Source organism: Mesoplodon mirus, assembly GCF_964341445.2.
Source record: "Mesoplodon mirus genome assembly, chromosome: 3".
Taxonomy (NCBI): Eukaryota; Metazoa; Chordata; class Mammalia; order Artiodactyla; family Ziphiidae; genus Mesoplodon; species Mesoplodon mirus.
The window spans coordinates 71510610-71529781 of NC_138978.1; the positions used below are offsets into that span (position 1 = coordinate 71510610).

General features: G+C 37.6%; 1 protein-coding gene across 6 annotated transcripts in view; it reads left to right on the forward strand.

Annotated features, from left to right (window-relative positions):
- Window positions 1-19172, forward strand: part of MIGA1 (mitoguardin 1) — a 95249-nt gene that overhangs the window by 71375 nt on the left and 4702 nt on the right. For 3 of the 6 annotated variants that reach the window (XM_082615676.1, XM_082615674.1, XM_082615677.1), the window contains exons 9-14: window positions 10052-10170; window positions 10429-10516; window positions 11553-11639; window positions 13052-13150; window positions 16107-16241; window positions 17336-17389. In XM_082615676.1, the coding sequence (XP_082471802.1) occupies window positions 10052-10170; window positions 10429-10516; window positions 11553-11639; window positions 13052-13150; window positions 16107-16241; window positions 17336-17389 (582 nt within the window). The remainder of the gene's footprint in view (window positions 1-10051; window positions 10171-10428; window positions 10517-11552; window positions 11640-13051; window positions 13151-16106; window positions 16242-17335; window positions 17390-19172) is intronic. The other 3 variants (XM_082615675.1, XM_082615678.1, XM_082615679.1) reach the window with 2 other exon arrangements.

Here is a 19172-nt window from a genome sequence, read left to right on the forward strand (position 1 = left end):
GCTACTCTTTGTTGAGGTGCTTGGGCTTCTCATTGCAGTGGCTTCTCTTGTTGCGGAGCACAGGCTCTAGGCGCACGGGCTTTAGTAGTTGTGGCATGCAGGCTCAGTAGTTGTGGCTCGTGGGCTCTAGAGCACAGGCTCAGTAGTTGTGGTGCACAGGCTTAGTTGCTCTGCAGCATGTGGGATCTTCCCGGACCAGGGCTCAAACCCGTGTCACCTGCATTGGCAGGCGGATTCTTAACCACTACACCACCAGGGAAGCCCTGAATTATATTTTTTGGTATATACCCAGAAAAGAAGTAGGATTGCTGAATTATATTTTTAATTTTTTCAGGAACATCCATATTGTTTTCCATAGTAGCTGTACCAGTTTACATTTCTACCAACCATGCACCAGGGTTTCCTTTTCTCCACATCCTCGCCAGCATTTGTTATCTCTTGTCTTTTTGCTGATAGCTATTCTGTTTGAGGTGATGTTTCATTATAGTTTTGATTTACATTTCCCTAATGATTAGTGATGTTTAACACCTTTTAATGTACCTGTTGGCCATTTGTGTCTTCTTTGGAAAAATGTCTATTCAGGCCCTCTGAATATTAACCCCTTATCAGATAGATGGTTTGCAAATATTTTTTCCCATTCTGTAGGTTGCCTTTTCATTTTGTTGATTGTTTCTTTTTCTGTACAGAAGCGTTTTAGTTTAATTCAATCCCACTTGTTTATTTTTGCCTTGTTGCTTGTGCTTTGGGTGTCATATCCAAAAAACTGTTGTCAAGACAAATGTCAAGGAGCTTTTTCTCCCTATTTTTTTTTTTAGGAGTTTTATGGTTTCAGGTCTTATGTTTATGTCTTTAATTCATTTTGAGTTAATTTTTGTGAGTGGTGTAAAATAGGATTCCAGTGTCTTTCTGCATGTGGTTATTCAGTTTTCCCGCTACCATTTATTGAAGAGTCCTTTCCCCACTGAATATTCTTGGCCCCTTTGTCAAATATTGGTTGACTTTATATGCAAGGGTTATTTCTGGGCTCTTGGTTCTGTTCCATTGGTCTATGTCTATTTTTGTACTAGTATGATACTGTGTGATTACTTCAGCTTTGTATTATTGTATGAAATCAGGAAGTAAAATACCTCCAGTTTTGTTCTTTCTTAGGATTGCTCTGGCTAGTTGGGGTCTTTTGTGGTTCCACACAAATTTTAGGATTTTTTTTTTCTGTTTCTGTGGAAAATTCGATTGGAATTTTGATAGGGATTGCAATGAATCTCTAATGGCTCTAGGTAGTATGGACATTTTAACAATATTCTTCTGATCCATGAACATGAGTATCTTTTCATTTATTCGTGTCTTCTTCAGTTTCTTCATCAAAATATTATAGTTTTCACTCTACAGATTTTTCATTTCCTCGGTTAAATTTATTCCTAAGTGTTTTACTTTTTTGATGCTATTGTAAATGGGCTTTTCTTATTTTCTCTTTTTGATAGTTTGTTTTAGGGCATAGAAATGGAACTGATTTTTGTATATTGATTTTTGTATCCTGCAACTTTACTGAATTTGTTTATTAGTTCTAATAGTTTTTTGGTGAAGTCTTTAGGATCTTTCTGTGTATAAGATCATATCATGTAAAAACAGAGGCAATTTTACTTCTTTCTGATTTGACTGTCTTTTCTTTGTGTCTCTTGCCTAATTGCTCTGGCTAGAACTTAACAGTGCTATGTTAAATAGGATTGGTGAGAGTGGGCACCCTTGTCTTGTTCCTGATCTTAGAGAAAGAGTTTTCGACCTTTCACTGTTGAATATGACGTTAGCTGTGGGCTTGTCATATGTGGCCTTTATTATGTTGAGGTGCATTCCTTCTATGCCAATTTGTTGAGAATTTTTATCATAAAAGGATGTTTTATTTTGTCAAATGCTTTTTATCTTTCTTGCTGTAGACACTTATGTCCTAAATGGTTTGTAAAGAGAATTGCAAGTCACTTTGCATTTTTCCCACTGTGAAGAACAATATACCTTTAGAGCAAATTGCTCTAAAGTTTCTTTATAATATGCAACCTTAAAAAATATTTTGCCAAGTATTCATTGTAGTCACTTTAAATTTGTGGTTTAAGTTAACAAAACTTTGATAAACTAAAAAAAATCTTATGGAAAACAAAATGCATGAATACCACAAGAAGGGCTCACTATCTGAGAAACCCTAGGAATGCTTCTAGGGTATAAATGTATGATCTCAGAATGTGAATGTTCCAAGATAAATTGCGTACTAAGAAATGTTTGTTAAATTGTTTTTAATAGCATTTACTGTATGCCAAGCACTTAAGAAAAACTGCTTAATGCAGAAAGTTATTAAGAAAATAAGACCAGAACTCCTTATGAAGTTAAACAGTGTGATCATTTGAAAGCTTTATTCAGAATTATCAGAAAGAGTTTTCACCTATTTAGATTAGAACAAGTCCTGGCATAGGCTTTTCTCTAAGGTTGGTCATCATTTGTGAAAGTGATTACAAAATTTTCCTGTATAAGCTTTGCCAAACATTGGTTTGGAACCAGAGCCCTTTTTCTCTGAAAAGTCTTTTTTTAAAATAATAGCTTTATTGAGATATAATTCACATACTATAAAATTCAGTTTTAAAGTATACAATTCAGTGTTTTTTAGTATATTCAGAGGTGTGCAAACTTTGTAATTCTAGAACATTTTTATCACCCCCAAAAGAAACTCCTCCCTATTGGTCATCGCTCCCTTTTCTCTGCCTAATCGCCATTGGCACTTACTCCTATACCTTCTGTTTCTATGAATTTGCCTATCCTGGACATTTCATACAAATAGAATCACACAATATATGATCTTTTGTGTTTGATGTTCTTTCACTTAGCTTAATTTTCAAGTTCTGAAAAGTCTTTTTAATGTTAGGGTACGACTGCATTGAGTACTCTCCTAACTCTCCCATCTGTTAAAGAGATTGTCATTTGATAGGTAGAAACTAATATTGCAGAGAGAGCGTTTTTAGCTGTAAATTTAGTTTTTCTTAGAATTACCACTCTGCACTGTGTGCATGTTTAATATATAAATTTTAGGGTGCTCTTTAAAGAGAAAAAATTTTATTTCTTATAATTCAGATACCTATACTCATAGTCTAAAAGGAAGCTTGGAAAGCTTTTTCTGTACCTCTCTGACTTGATAGCACTTGTTTTTAGCAATCCAGAATTATCTTACTTCCTCTGGGGTCAATTTGTCTCTTTTATCTTGGGCTTTCATTCTTGTGCCAGTGGTTTTCCTTTTAAATTTGAAAGCTTAGCTGGTGACTGAACTGATTTCCTTAGGTAGATTGTGGAGGTTTAGAGCATTGTTTTCTGTTTGTTTCTTCCTTGAATAGGTGAACAGGAAGGATAACTGGGCTCAGTTGACTTCTTTGAGGTTGCTGATTGGCAGGCTTTTCTTTAGGATGAATGGTCTGTAAAGAGCCTAATAGTCAGGGCACACCTGGGTGCAGAATGAAGAGGGCCTTACTCTGGGGGACCCATCACTCACCCTAGCAGACTTACTTTCCCCAGGTAGTTCAAGTAATTTTTGTTTGTTTGTTTTTTGGCTGCACCACGCAGCTTGTGAGATCTTAGTTCCCTGACCAGGGATTGAACCCAGGCCCTTGGCAGTGAAAGCATGGAGTCCTAACCACTGGACTGCCAGGGAGTTTCCGTTCAAGTAATTTTTTTTTTAATAAGTTTATTTTATTTATTTATTTTTGGCTGCATTGGGTCTTCGTTGCTACGCGAGGGCTTTCTCTAGTTGCAGTGAGCGGAAGCTAATCTTCGTTGTGGTGCACGGGCTTCTCATTGCGGTAGCTTCTCTTGTTGCGGAGCACGGGCTCTAGGCATGTGGGCTTCAGTAGTTGTGGCACTTGGGCTCAGTACTTGTAGCTCGCGGGCACTAGAGCACAGGCTCAGAAATTGTTGCGCATGGGCTTAGTTGCTCCACGGCATCTTCCCAGACCAGAGCTCGAACCTGTGTCCCCTGCGTTGGCAGGCAGGTTCTTAACCACTGCGCCACCAGGGAGGCCCCCGTTCAAGTAATTTTTAAAGAGAAATGTTCTCTGGTTGCAAATTCTTTTTTTCTGGGGCAGAGAGTAGAATAAGATATAGGACAACTACAGTTGTTTGGACAGACTGTCATTTAAACTACTATTTTCAATCCCTCTTCTTCAGTCCTGCCCTCATACCTGCTCACTGTGAGCCTGGTTCTCTTTGAGGCTCTGCTTAGCAAATGTCTCCTCTTTGACTGTATCCCCTCTTGAACTTACTCTGGACTATGGCTTCCTCATCTCTTTCATCTGTCCACACACTTCCATTTGCTTTCCAGTGTTTGGAAATCTGTGTGTCTTCCTTTTGCTCTTAGTATTATTTCCACTGTTATATTAGTTATCTGTTGCTATGTAATAAATTACCCACAATTTACTGTCCTAAAACCAGTAGAATTCAGGTGTGGGCTGGGGGCTGGTGCCAAGGCTGTAGGTCCTGTCCTGGGTCTCAGAAGTGTGTGCTAAAAAGTGGACCACATGCCCCAGTTTGGGAGTTAATTGCCAGAGTCCTCAATTTCCTAGGGATTAAATCAAGTAGAGGGCATGTGTCTTTGTGTTAATCTAGATTAGAGCCTTCTAAGTCCTGGGGGTTCCACACTTGGAGTTTAATAGAGGCACAAGCATTTTAGGAGTCACCTTCTTAAAATCCAAGTCTTATGGGGTGGTTTTCTGGAGCTCTTGGGCCTTAGGGTTAGTCCTGTGAGAACTAAATCCTAGGGCTAGTCTAAGGAGCCCATCGTTTTGGTATTTAATTGTGAAGCCGCATATATTAGATAAGGAGTGACTCCTAGACTGAGCCTCCCTACCAAAGGCAGCAGATACCATCTTTCAAAATAAAAAGAGGGTCCTGCTTGGAGAAAGTGTCGAGGAGAAGCTCCCACAATACAAGAACATTGGCCTGGGCTTCAAGGCAGCCGGAAGGCCATCGAGGGCACCTACATTGACAAGAAATGTCCCTTTATTGGTAATGTCTCCATCTGAGGGCAGATCCTATCTGGTGTGGTGACCAAGATGAAGATGCAGAGGACTATTGTTGTCTGCTGAGACTACCTCCACTACATCCAGAAATACATAAGAATATGTCCATGGACCTGTCCCCCTGCTTCAGGGGCATCCAGATTGGTGACATTGTCACAGTGGGGGAGACTGGCCCCTGATCAAGACTGCGAGTTCAGCATGCTCAAGGTCACGGAGGTTGCCAGCACAAAGAAGTGATTCCAGAAATTCTGAGACTGGACGCCTGCCCACTCCCCCAGTTATTTCCCATACAATAATAACAATAGCAAATATATGTTATCTCATTGTTCTGAGGGTCAAGAATTTGGAAGTGGTTCTGGCTTGAGGTCTTTTGTGAAGTTGTAGTCAAGTATGTTGGCTGGGGCTACAGTCATCTGAAGGTTAACTGGAGCTGGAGAATCTGCCCCAAGATCACTTACATGAATGGCATGTTGGTGCTCCCTGTTGGTAGAAAACCTAAGTTTTTACGGTTTTATGGACTTTTCAATAAGACTGCTGGAGCCTGTTCACAACGTGGCACCTGGTTTCCCCAAGAGAGAGTGAGACAGAAGCAGTGACTGTTATGTTCTAGCCTCAGAAATCACACTCCATTATTTCTATATGTTATTGGTTACACAGGTCAGCCCTCTTCAACATGGGATGAGGCATGAAGTACCAGGAAGAGAGAATCATAATGAGGGCCATTTTAGAAGGTGGTTATTGTGGGTTTATTTCCTTTTTTATTTCTTTTCTATTAGTGACATAGGAGATACAATCAGCCCGCTTTCTTTAACTGTAAGTCCTATTTGTAATTTTACGTGATTATTTTGAAAGGAAAATGTAAATGTAAAAAATAGTCTGTATTAAAATTGAACTTAGCCTATTATGCCCCAGCTTATAATAGTTTGGGAACTTTGGACATTTCTTTCATGGTTGTTCAGAGGCTTTAAAAAATATTAAGGCTTTTAAAAATACTACTTCACATTCAGCAAAGTCATTGCTTGTCAAAGAGGATAAGACATAGTCCCTCTTGCATCTCATGGAGGGCAAGGGGGAAGTAATTTGGGATGTTAAATAATTTAGAAATAAAGGACGTTTCAAGTTTCAGCCAGCAAAGAAAAAGAACCCTTTTTCATGGTAAATTGCATGTTTTGCAGGGATTAAACTGTGTTTCTGACTGCTTCTGAAGTAACAGCTCTAGTAAAATGTTAATCTTTTTCTGAAACCTTTTAAAAAGTTTTTGGGAATTTTGTCAAAAAAATTCTTCCTCTAAGATACATGCTAAAATTAGAATTAAAGCCATCATCTTAGTGATTTGCTTTTTGCTTTAAAAAACTTAAGACTTTTTTTTTTTAAGATTTAATTTTATTTTTACTTTTTTGGCTGCGTTGGGTCTTGCTGCTGTGCGCGGGCTTTCTTTAGTTGTGGCGAGCGGGGCAACTCTTCGTTGTGGTGCGCAGACTTCTCGTTGTGGTGGCTTCTCTTGTTGTGGAGCACGGGCTCTAGGTGTGCGGGCTTCAGTAGTTGCAGCACGTGGGCTCAGTGGTTGTGGCTCATGGGCTCCAGAGTGCAGGCTCAGTAGTTGTGACGCACAGACTTAGTTGCTCCGCAGCATGTGGGATCTTCCTGGAACAGGGATCGAACCCGTGCCCCCTGCATTGGCAGGCGGATTCTTATCCGCTGTGCCACCAGGGAAGCCCTTAAGACATTATTTAAATTATTGTTTCTGAGTTGTCATTGTCTCTTATGAAGAATTGATGATAATGTTAGCCAGTGTCAAATCTTCAATATGATGTATTTTCACAGCTGCAGGCTTGTTTTAAGAGACTTAAACGATCACCTCAGCCAAACCAACAAATAAACAAGATAGACTAAAAAATCAAGACTTGATCTTGGAATCCCTCATTGTTGGATTAGTTCACTTCTTATTAGTATAAATTATTTTATGTAGAGAGTTTAATTGGAGCCCCAATTTCCTCCTTAGAATTTTTCTCTGCTGGTAGGTGTACATAGATCCTATTGTTTTGACAGTGGTACAAAACTTTAAATTATTTAATATCTAAAGAATTTCCACTCTAATTTTTTAAACTGTTAGCTTTTTTTTAACCTCAAATACACTTTGCCTTTAGCATAATATATCTTCCTTAAAACATGCGGGAAATATTACTTAAAGCAGACAGTATATAATGGCAGGTATTGTCATTTTGTTTACTTTTTTTTTTTTTGCCTCTGGACTAATAGACATATATATATATACTGTCCTAAATAATGCTGATGTGTAAACTTATTCTCCTTTGGATTTTTGGATAAGGCTGATAGGAGAGTACGTATAGTTTGATATTTAAAAGTACATATAAGCTCTGGAATGAATGCCTGGTTTTAAGTTCTACCATTTAGTAGTGGGCCTTGGGGCAAGTTCCTGCTAATCTAAATCTCTGTTTCTTTACCTATAAAAGGTGGATAGTAATAGTACCTACTTTATGAGTGGTTGTAAAGAAATGAGATCATCAAGTTAAAGCATTTAGCCCAGCATGGGTGCATATGAAGTGCCAGAACTACAGCATGGAGAAACACTTCTGGGATAGTAGAGCAAAAACTTCCAAAGATCTCCTCCACAGAAACAATGGAAACACTGGCAAAAATTGTCAAAAATCAAAATTTTCAGAACTCTGAAAATTAAACATTTGTAAAAATTCAAGGAGGATTTATTCAAGGAAAATAGCTGAACCTCCATGAGAACAGTAAACTTTGTAAAATTTTAACTTGTTTTATTTCTAGCCCTCTCTCCACAGGAGTCTTGAAAACCAACAGCTTCATAACTAACTATGGTAACTGAAAATCAGGGGCTCAGCAGCCACTGGAAGAAACTTAATGGCTTTGGAGCTTCCCAAAAGTCCCATCACTAGAGAATCGTCACTATTTGGCTTGTATGGCAGCTCCTTGCAGAGCTCCATTCTTAGGACTTGTCTTTATTTGACCTGACTTAGAGCTTGCTCTGTGCAAAATTTCTATCCCTAGAGCCTTAGTTGAAAAATATCAGTGGTAATTGTTTAACACTGGAGCTGCCTCACTGCCCAATTTTTAAAAGGAAAAATTGGGCAATGAGATGTTTATAGGGAGCTTTGAAAAGCTCCAGCGTATTTCTGAGAATCTAGATGGCCATAAGCATGTGCAGGGCTATGCATGTGTCCAGGAAAGACCTTAGAAGTCCCTAACCTCTCACCTCTGGCCAACCTTGATGCTCTGCACAAAAGAAAAAGTTAAGGCGGACAAAAGAAAACAAACAATTAATTTGCATTTATCAAAAGTAGAAACTTTTGTGCTTTAAAGGACACCAAGAAAGTGAAAAGACAGTAGAATGGGAGAAAATATTTGAAAATCATGTATCTGACAAAGGTCTTATATCCAGAATATATAAAGAACTGTTACAACCCAACAATAAATAGACAAATAACCCAATTTAAAAATGGGCCAAGTATTTGAACAGACATTTTTCCAAAGAAGATATACAAGGGCCAATAAGGAGATAAAAGATGTTCCACATCATTAGTCATTAGAGAAATTTAAACCACTTCACGCCCACTAGGGTGGCTATAATAAAAAAAGATGGACAATAACAATTGTTGGCAGAGGTGTGAAAAGATTTAAATCATCATACATTGCTAGTGGGAATGGAAAATGGTGCAGCCACTTTGCAAAACAGTTTCCTCAAAAAGTTAAACATAGAGTTACCATCTGACACTTCCATTTTTAGGTATATACTCAAGGGAATTGAAAACATAAAAGACTTGTACATAAATGTTCAAAGCAGTCTTTCTTATTCATGTTTATCAAAAGTGGGAACAACCCACAAGTCTATCAGTTGAGGAAAGGATAAACAAAATGTGGTATATCCCTACAATTCAGCCATAAAAAAGAATGAAGTACTGATATATGCTGCGTTATAGATGAACCTTGGAAACATTATGCTATGTGAAAAAAGCCAAACACAGAATGCTGCATATTACTTGATTCAATTTATGTGAAGTTTCCAGAGTGGGAAATTCCATAGACACTGAAAGATTATTGGTTTCCAGGGCCTAGAGAGAAAGGGGCATGGGGAGCGACTGCTGATGGACAGAGGGTTTCTTGTTGGCATAGTAAAAATATTCTGAAATTAGAACGTGGTGCTGATTGTACAACCCAGTGAATATACCAAAAAGCCACTGAATTGTACACTTAAATAGGTGAATTTTATGGTATGTGAATTATCTCTCAGTAAAGCTGTTATTAAAAACAAACAAAAAACCTCTACAGCGTCCCATTTAAATGGATCACCTGGTATTGAAAAATAAAATCACTCCAGAGTTTTCCTGCTTAGCTGGCAACTCTATAGTGTTTGCAGTGTTTTTTCTTTTTTGTCATCATTTTCTTTTTTTTCGCATCTTTATTGGAGTATAATTGCTTTACAGTGTTGTGTTAGTTTCTGCTGTACAACAAATTTGTTGTTTTTTAATGAACTATCAGAAGGCTGGAATTTCATTTGTAGAGTTTTTATGCTAGCCATATGTACATGACTATTCTTCAGTTATACAAAGGTTAGTCGAAGCTACATATAAAAAAAAATTCCCTAGAATTAGCCAAATTGAGATTATTACAGTGTTTTTATAGAAAACTTTACTTCATTTACAATCATGAGTTATAATACTTTTAAGCATTCTTTGGATGATAAAATTCTCTTTTTTTTCAAGGCTTCATCATCAGTTTTTCTTGTTGGTGAACTGTAGTTGGATTCAGAATTAACTAAGCTTGTTATAAAGTTTTACTCTTTTTTTACAACTGAATTGAAATAAAATGAATTCACATCTTTACTAGCTGTAAAATCTTACTGAATTATTTTCACATTTTAATAAAATTGAGTATATTTTAATATTAGCAAGATCCTATTTTCTATTTTTTATAGTTTTTCTTCTCGTATCAGTGTAGTCTGTTTTAACCCACTGTATTCTTAGCTTGCAGAACACAAAGAAGTACAGCATATCTACAGTCTGGAATCTCTTTGCCACTGCCCTTTTTACGAAGAGGCCATGCATTTAGTTGAAGAAGGAAAAATTTACTCAAGAGTGCTTAGGTATCTTGCTTATGTTTATAAAAAATATTAAGATGCTATTGCTATGTTTGTCTGATATTTGTTAAAAATATTTATTAGAATAGGGGAAAATATGTTTTTAGGCTCAAAAAGAATTATTTTTACATGTTTTGTCAGTACTGAAAAGACATGTGTTTTTTTTAATTAAGGTCCCGAGGTTAAGCCTTGTTCGAGTCCAAATCTGTAGTAGGCTTGATCCTAAATGCACTTTAACAGTTGTCTCCCCTGTTTATTACTTAGAACTGAAATGTTGGAGTGCCTAGGAGACAGTGATTTTCTTGCCAAACTTCACTGTATTCGACAGGCTTTTCAGGTATTTTTTTTAACAGTAAGTGACTTCACCCAGCCACTCATCCCCACCCTCATGCCATAGAGTCCAGCTGCATATAAACAGGACAGCCCTTTGCTCTTTATTATCCTTATTCCTATTGGCAAATAAAAAGTCTGCTAAGTTTATTTTCCCTGCCTGCTGTTTCCCTTCATTTGTCTCCATTTGTCATCCTCTGCTATAACTTCCTGGGTCTACCACATTTTGTCAGACTAGAATATTTTGACGCTAAAGATGTATGTGTATAAATTGCTGCTTAAAATATAGATCCTTTTTCTTACTATCAATTAGTATGTGTTCTAGAATGTTTTTATTTGAATCAGATGTGAAATCATCGATTTCCTAAAATGAAATAAGGTCATTTAACAACAAAATTATCTTTATTTTTCTATGTTTTGGAGTTGTATAATATTTATTTTGGATTTTCTAATATGAAATTGAGCAGAATTTAAATTCATATTTATCTCCCTTTAATCTTTTTTATTATATGTTCAAGAGCTATTTTTTTAAAGTATTTAAAAAAATTTTTGTTTTATTTATTTATTTATTTTTGGCTGCATTGGGTCTTCGTTGCTGTGCGCGGGCTTTCTCTAGTTGCGGCGAGTAGGGGCTACTCTTCTTTGCGGTGCGCAGGCTTCCCACTGCAGTGGCTTCTCTTGTTGTGAAGTATGGGCTCTAGGTGCATGGGCTTCTGTAGTTGTGGCTCGCGGGCTCTAGAGCGCAGGCTTAGTAAGCTGTGGCGCTTGGGCCTAGTTGCTCTGCGGCATGTGGGATCTTCCCGGACCAGGGCTCAAACCCGTGTCCCCTGCATTGGCAGGCAGATTCTTAACCACTGCGCCACCACGGAAGCCCTCAAGAGCTATTTATATTTTAGTAACTTAGGACCTTCTCTGTGGTCTGCCTGCTGAAATAGATTCACATACCATGTATTGACTGTATTTGAGTTATTTATGCATAGATACTCTATAAAGTCAAATGTCCATTCAAATTAATTATAGGTCTCTTTTTTCTTTGTTTGGGGATGGATATTTTTCAGGTAATTCTTTCAGAAACAGCCAACAGGATATTCCTTGCTGAAAGTGGGAGGAAAATTTTATCAGCATTAATTGTAAAAGCACGAAAGGTAAACTTGTTTTGTTGGCAGGTTTTTTATTGTTGTTATTTCAGTTGAGCTGAAGATTAAGATGCATTAAACTTTTAATAGAAGAAAATGTTTTTGTAGATAGTTACAAAGGTTCACATATTGAAAATAAATAACCCAGGGACTTCCCTGGCAGTCCAGTGGTGAAGAATCCACACTACCACTGCAGGGGCCATGGGTTTGATCCCTGGTTGGGGAACTAAGATCCCTCATGCCACATGGCATGGCCAAAAAATAAATAAATAAGTAACCCAAAGAGCATTGATTTCTACTTGGGTTCATTTATTTTCTTTGTATAAGGTTCACACTGTTTTGATCAAGTTGATAAATTATTCTCAATTAGCCATAAAACTTGTGACTATCATGGTAAGAATTATCATTAGATCTGCTACTACAGCCACCACTATTTTTATTTCTAATACCTCTTCTCTTACGTCCCTCAATCCTGTTCAGTAAGAAGGTTCCAGGAAGTAGTATAGATCTCAGAAATCTGGAAATACAAATTGAGCTGCCTCTTACTCATCTTCATGGGACTGACAGAGGCAGAAGCAATGGCAAGAACTTTATGAAGACTATGAGGAACCACTTTCCTTTATGGAGATTGTGTCCAGATGATGAGGGAAAAAACAAAAACCAGACTTCCTCTGAGCCCTTTGAACACCTGGTTTTCAGACCCCGTCCCTTTGAACCTCAGTTTCCTCATTTGTAGAATAGAATTTTATTTATGGTACCCTATTTCAGAGAGTTCTTACGATGATTAAATAAATGATAAATGGGAAAGCAAATTTTTAAAAAATACAACATAAATTTAGGGTGATATTAACTACTTGCAATTCCAATGTAAATCTTTTTTTTTAACAAGAAACAGAATGTTTAATGATTTTATGAAAAAGTTCCATAGCATTATAGTCAAAGAAATTAAAATTAAAACAACACAATAGCTTGTTCTGCCTATCAAGTTGCTACCACTAAAAAGACAATAAACCCAGTGTAAATCTTATGTTGCTTTTCTTGGCCTTCCCAAGGCAGATAAACCCACTGATTTGAACTAGAGTTCCTCCAAAAGGAATAGAACTGCATCAAAAGCATCACATAGTATCTGCTGTAACCGAGTTTTCATCTTAAGGACTGACCTAAATAAGCACACATATTTGAGTAGTAAGCAGTTTGCTTATAACATTTTACTTACATTCTTACTCTTGGCTTCTGCAAAATGTTGGACTAACAAAATATTAAATCAAATGAATATGGCATCCCTTGAAAGTGCGTTTTAATTCAGTTACCTAATAGAATGAAGATCTAACAAACTTATTTGAAGAGTAACTTATTTACTTTGTAGGCTTGAGCCTTGTTATAAAGTCGGGCTTAGGATTAAAGTGTGTTTTCTTCTACAGAATCCGAAGAAGTTTGAAGAAGTTTTTGATGAAATGATCTATTTTTTAGAGCAGACTGATCACTGGGATAGTACTGAAATGGAACTTGCTGCTAGAGGAGTAAGTTCAAATTTTTTATAATAGTTGTCCCCCTTAGTTATTTACTCATAATATTTACGTAATTTGAGGCCACTGTTTCCTTGTCCTTGTTAAATGACAGTAAAACCAATTGTGTGACGATGGCTACGACAGAGTCAGAAACAAGAGCAACCACAGTCTTTATACATCGAGGCAGCAGGTGAAAATACTATTTTTTAGGAAGCCCTTCATTCCTTCTCTCCCTCTCTTCCATCCAGAAGTCAATGAGCAGGCCCCAGCAGGGTGGTAATGGTAGCCTGTGCAAGGATGGTTTCAGGTAGGACAGTGGCAGCTCAGTGGGGCCAGGGAATTGGCTGCATACACAGGATCAAACAAACAAATATATTAAGAATGATCAGAGCCAGATAGCTCACTGTCAGAGAAGGGAGGTATAAAAAAGCTAGGATTGGAATTGGAGCTGTCAGTGTGAATTCATAGTTTACAATATAGATAGATAGATATAGATAGATAGATAGGGAAATAAATAGAAAGGTTTGCATATACATAAACACACATAAACTTCCTAGCTCTATTCACTGAGAGGGTCTGGGAGCAGAAACACCTCAAAAGAAATTATTTGTAGCACACAGATTTTAACTTCTAAGTACCACTCTCCACTAAGAGGAACTAGGACTTCTTGGAAAAATGGCTGATTTCTGCACTGGGTTAGAGAAAGCACATGATGAGCCTGGAATATTTTGTTGTTATGGAAGCTAAAAGAATGAGTTTGCAAGGGGCTGAAAGGCTTTCTAGGCAGAGAAAAGAGTAGGTGCAGAAACACGGAGGCACAATCTTTCCTTCTCTGGTGTTCCCTCACTCAGTGAAGGAATTCCATCCATTCAGTTGCGCAGGCCCAAAACCTGGGACTCATCCTTTACACGTCACTGGTCCTCGCCTACTTTATCATATTCATCTCTAAGTTTTGTCAGTTTAACACCTATATATCTTTCAGTTTCTGCAACTTTTCTCTGTTGCTGCTGGCCCTGTGGTAGTCTGAGTAACTGTTGTTTTTCCCTGGACTACCCCAGGGTTTTGCATTCCCGAATTTCTTGCCTGCTCCTCCCCTCCTTGCATTCACTCTTCCTCCTCTCTGTTCTGCTCTCCACATTTCTGCCAAAACGGTCTTGAACAATACAAATCTGAATATTACTCAGCCATTAAAAAAAAAATGAAATCTTCTCATTTGTGACAACGTGGGTGGACCTAGAGGGTATTATGCTAAGTGAAATAAGTCAGGCAGAGAAAGACAAATACTGTATGATTTCACTCACATGTGGAATCTAAAAAACAAAACAAATGAACAAACTTAACTAAACAGAAATAGAGTCATAGATACAGACAGGTAATTGCCAGATGGGAGGGGGATGGAGGGAGGTGAAGAAATAGGTGAGGGAGATTTAAGAGGTACAAACTTTCAGGTATAAAATAAGTGAGTCACAGGTATGAAATGTACTGTGTGGGGAATATAGTCAGTAACTATGTAATACCTAGACTAGACTTATCATGTTGATGATTTTGAAATGCATGGAAACATTGAATCACTGTGTTGTATACCAGGAACTAACATAGTGTAGGTCAATTATACTTCAAAAACAAACAAACAAACATAATCATAGAAAAGGAGATCAGATTTGTGGCTACCATAGGCAGGGGGTCAGGGGAAGGGGAATTGGATGAAGGTGGTCAAAAAGTACAAACTTCCACTTATAAGATAAATAAGTACTACGGATGTAATGTACAACACATTAAAGATAATGAACACTGCTGTATAAATATGAAAGTCATTAAGAGAGTAAATCCTGAGTTCTCATCACAAGGAAAACAATTTTTTTTTCTAATTCTTTCGTGTTGTATCTCTGTGAGATGATGGTGTTCACTAAACTTACTGTGGTCATCATTTCATGATGTATGTGAGTCAAATGATTATACTGTACACCTTAAACTTTTACAGTGCTATATGTCAATTATGTCTCACTGAAACTGGAAAAAAAGTGAAATAGATTCATGAGGTACCAAAGATTAAAAAGGAACATCTGATCATCCATCTCCCCTCCACCACTACCCCCCAAAATACTGTGAGGATAAAATCCAAAGTCATTAACATGGGCCATAAACTGTGCAGGAGCTGGCCCCTCCTCCTGTCTTTAGGCACTCGCCTCCGTGCTGTAGAGAGCTGCGACACACTTTCAGTGATACTCTTTGGCTCAACATCACTGAGTTCTTTCTTACCTTCAAGTCTTTGACAAGGTATTTCATGTACTTGGCTTGCCTCACTCCTTGAAAAAAGCCCTCACTGACACCCAGTCTAGATTAGAAGCTCCATCATAAGCTTTCATAGTACTGTGTACTTTTTCCTTTACTGTGCTTATCACAGTTTTAATTGTGTATTTGTGGAATTATTTATTGCTGTCTTTTCCCCACTAACCTCTAAGCATATAGTTTGCTTACTGTAGAAGTCTCAGCACCTGGTACAATACAATTTGCATGAATGAATGAAAGAGTGAGAGGTTCATGATGTGGTGGGGAAGACAGGCAGATATACCAGTAACTAAATGACAACAGAATGAGCATTGTGGATACCATAAGGTGGGCCAAAAAGTTCATTCGGGTTTTTCCTTAACAACTTATGGAAAAACCCAAACAAACTTTCTGGCCAACCCAATAAAAGCATGAACAAAGGACTCCTAGAACAGAGTGGAGGAAGAGATTAATTTTACCTGATAGGATCTAGGAGGGAACAGCTATCATGTGAATTATAATTTCTGGTGGTGAGTTGTTCTCATAGTTGTCTCTCTTCTTCCTCTGTTTTTGTCAGAGATATAATCTGATTCAACTAAAATGTACTGCTGTTGTAATGTATCAGTATGAAGCCCTGGCTCAGACTTCATTTCAGCTCTATGTAGTAATAATTTCTGTTTTAACTTATAATTTAATGCAGGTGAAAAATCTAAATTTTTATGATGTTGTTTTGGATTTTATATTAATGGATTCCTTTGAAGATTTAGAAAACCCACCCACATCCATACAGAATGTAGTAAATAATCGCTGGCTAAACTCCTCCTTCAAAGAAACCGTAAGTGGTGGTTTACCTTTCTCAACCATTTAAATTTGATGAAAATTAGTCAGAATTGGGAAGATGGGGACTTCCCTGGTGGTTCAGCAGTTAAGACAACGCACTCGCAATGCAGGGGGCCCAGGTTCGATCCCTGGTCAGGGAACTAGATCCTGCATGCTGCAACTAAGAGTTCTCATGCCGCAACTAAAAGATCCCGCGTGCTGCAACTAAGACCCAGTGCAGCCAAATAAATAAATATTTTTTAAAAAATAGGAAGATGAATAAGATTTATATATATGTGTCTGCCTGTAGAACGACTGTTATGGAAACTGAGCTCATCCTTTGATATTGGGATCAGATGTGCATGATATATAACATCTGAAGATGAAATTTTCCTTTTGGCTCTTCTGTCAGTCCCTGCCTTGACCTGGAGGACCCAGTATTTCTTCAGATCTCAAAAAACACTTGGGTTTCAAACTAGCTCAGACCTAACAAAAAATTATCTGTAACTGAAATGGCTTTATGACTAAACAAATATAGCAATTTCAGTGAAAAGACGACATATGTATTTTTGGAGGAAAAAGATATATATATATTATAATGCTTTTCCTTCAAAGTATGTTTTAACCATAAAAGATACATGTCTCCATTTCTGTAACTGATTTGGGACAGTGACGTTGATCGAAGTGGGGTCATGCCAGAGTAGGGTCAGATTCCTTCAGGATCCACTTGGGTGTTTTTGTCCCTGTCATTATGGTTTTGTTTCTTAGTTCTTTATTTGAATAAGACTGTTGGCTCAACTCACAGCTATTTCCAGCACTACTATTCTTGAAGAAAAAAATATTACTTGAACTATAATTACCAAGTTCCTTGTCACCAGAGTCCACCCTTTTTCTTTTAGTGGCTTTGTATTTAATTTTAAAATTTATAAACATCTTTTCAGTGATATTTACAAACAATAGAAGGAACATGGACTATTTCTTTTTAGTTAATGTTTTAAATATTTTAGATCTTTAAACTTTGAATTTCTAATAAAAGTCACTCTTTTCTAAATGGAAAGTTTATATAGTTATAAATTTAAATCTTGCTTTTTCTCCTCTGTATATGTTTAGGCTGTGGCTTCAAGTTGTTGGTCAGTGTTGAAACAGAAAAGGCAACAGATGAAGGTAAAATTCATTATGTCTTGGGGTTCTGTGTAAAGTAATTTGAAGCTCCTGTCAAAGAAACTTGTGAGTCAGTTCTCAGCGGGGGATGGCAGCTCATAAGCACTGTCCCTCAAGCTAGATGAGTGATCTCTTGGCACTGGGTTGCCTTCTCTGTTTTTGAAGTTGCAAACAGCGCTAATAGACTTTTTTTTTGTTTTTTCACTTAATGATATTTTAAGATTAAAAAAATTGTTTAGCATAGTGGATTCCACTTCATGTAATCCAGTTGAGAGATGATGATTGATTAGCTGCTTTATTCAACTGAGAGCGCCTACCATAAAACATCTTAAAGTCGTATCCTGCTCGCAAGCTCCACACCCTCCAGGCTATCTCACCCACCACACACTGCTGTCACATACACTCCTGTGGTAAAGGAGGATGGACTCTGGGGTGAGGCTGCCTGAGTTCAGATGCCACCTACTAGCTATGACCTCAGGCAAGTCTTGACCTCTCTATGCCTTAGTTTTCTCATCTCTAAAGAAGAGCATAGTTTCTACCTCATGGGTTTTTTTGAGGATTAAATGTAGTGTCTTAGAACAGTGCTTGACACAACGCATTATGCACCTGTAGGTTATTATTATTTTATTATCATTTGCCCACTGACCTACAATATTTTGTCATGTCCATATTTCTAAGTCTGAGCCTTATACCTTTGAGATCGTATTGCCAAGTGCAGTGTTTCTGGAGCATAGTTCTCACAGCATCTGCAGAAGGTGCTTGTTAAAAATAATTCTGGAAACCATATATTTGTGTAATTCTTGTTTCAAAGATGTTGTACAGGGTTGTATTGTACAACATGGGGAATATAGCCAGTATTTTGTAATAACTGTAAATGGAATGTAACCTTTAAAAATTGTATAAAAAATGACTCTAAAGACCCTGTGTTTTAAGCAAGCTCCCCAAATGATTAGAAACTCTAACATCTGAGAAGCACTGGTTTAGGGCTGGGGAACAGACTTGTAGACTTAGGTTTGATTTTCGCACTAGCTGTTATGATCATAGGCAAGTTACTTTCAGCTGACCTTCAGTTTTCCTGTTTGCAAAATGAAGTTAATACCTACCTCATAGAGCCTCTGTAAAGATGAAATGAGATAAAACATAAAATTAAGAGTAGGGCTTCCCTGGTGGCGCAGTGGTTTAGAGTCCGCCTGCCGATGCAGGGGACACGGGTTCGTGCCCCGGTCCGGGAGGATCCCACATGCTGCGGAGCTGCTGGGCCCATGGGCCATGGCCTCTGGGCCTGCGCATCCGGAGCCTGTGCTCCGCAACGGGAGAGGCCACAGCAGTGAGAGGCCCGCGTATCGCAAAAAAAAAAAAAAAAAAAAAATTAAGAGTAAATATAAAAAAGAGTTTAATAAGTAGTAGTTTCCATAATAATAATGATAGTAATATTATTATCAATATACCTAACCGTATTTCTTTCTTAGTATAAATCTCATGCCTTGGACTAATATTTTTCCTGTATCCGCAGATAGCTATATATCTTACGTCTTGGGGAACTATTTCCTATCCTGGAATGTCATACTCTATCCTGTCTACTTAAATAAATCTTACCTACTGTTTCAGTTCACGTTATTCCTTGGTGAAGCATGACTCTTCTACTTCAGCCTATGCTAACTTCTTACCTGTCTGAATTCCTATTATAGTTAATATGTATAGTTAATATAAGTATGGGATTTAGAATTTTAATATATGCAGAACATCTCTTAGACTACAGTCCGTGTATCCATGATAACTTTTTGGC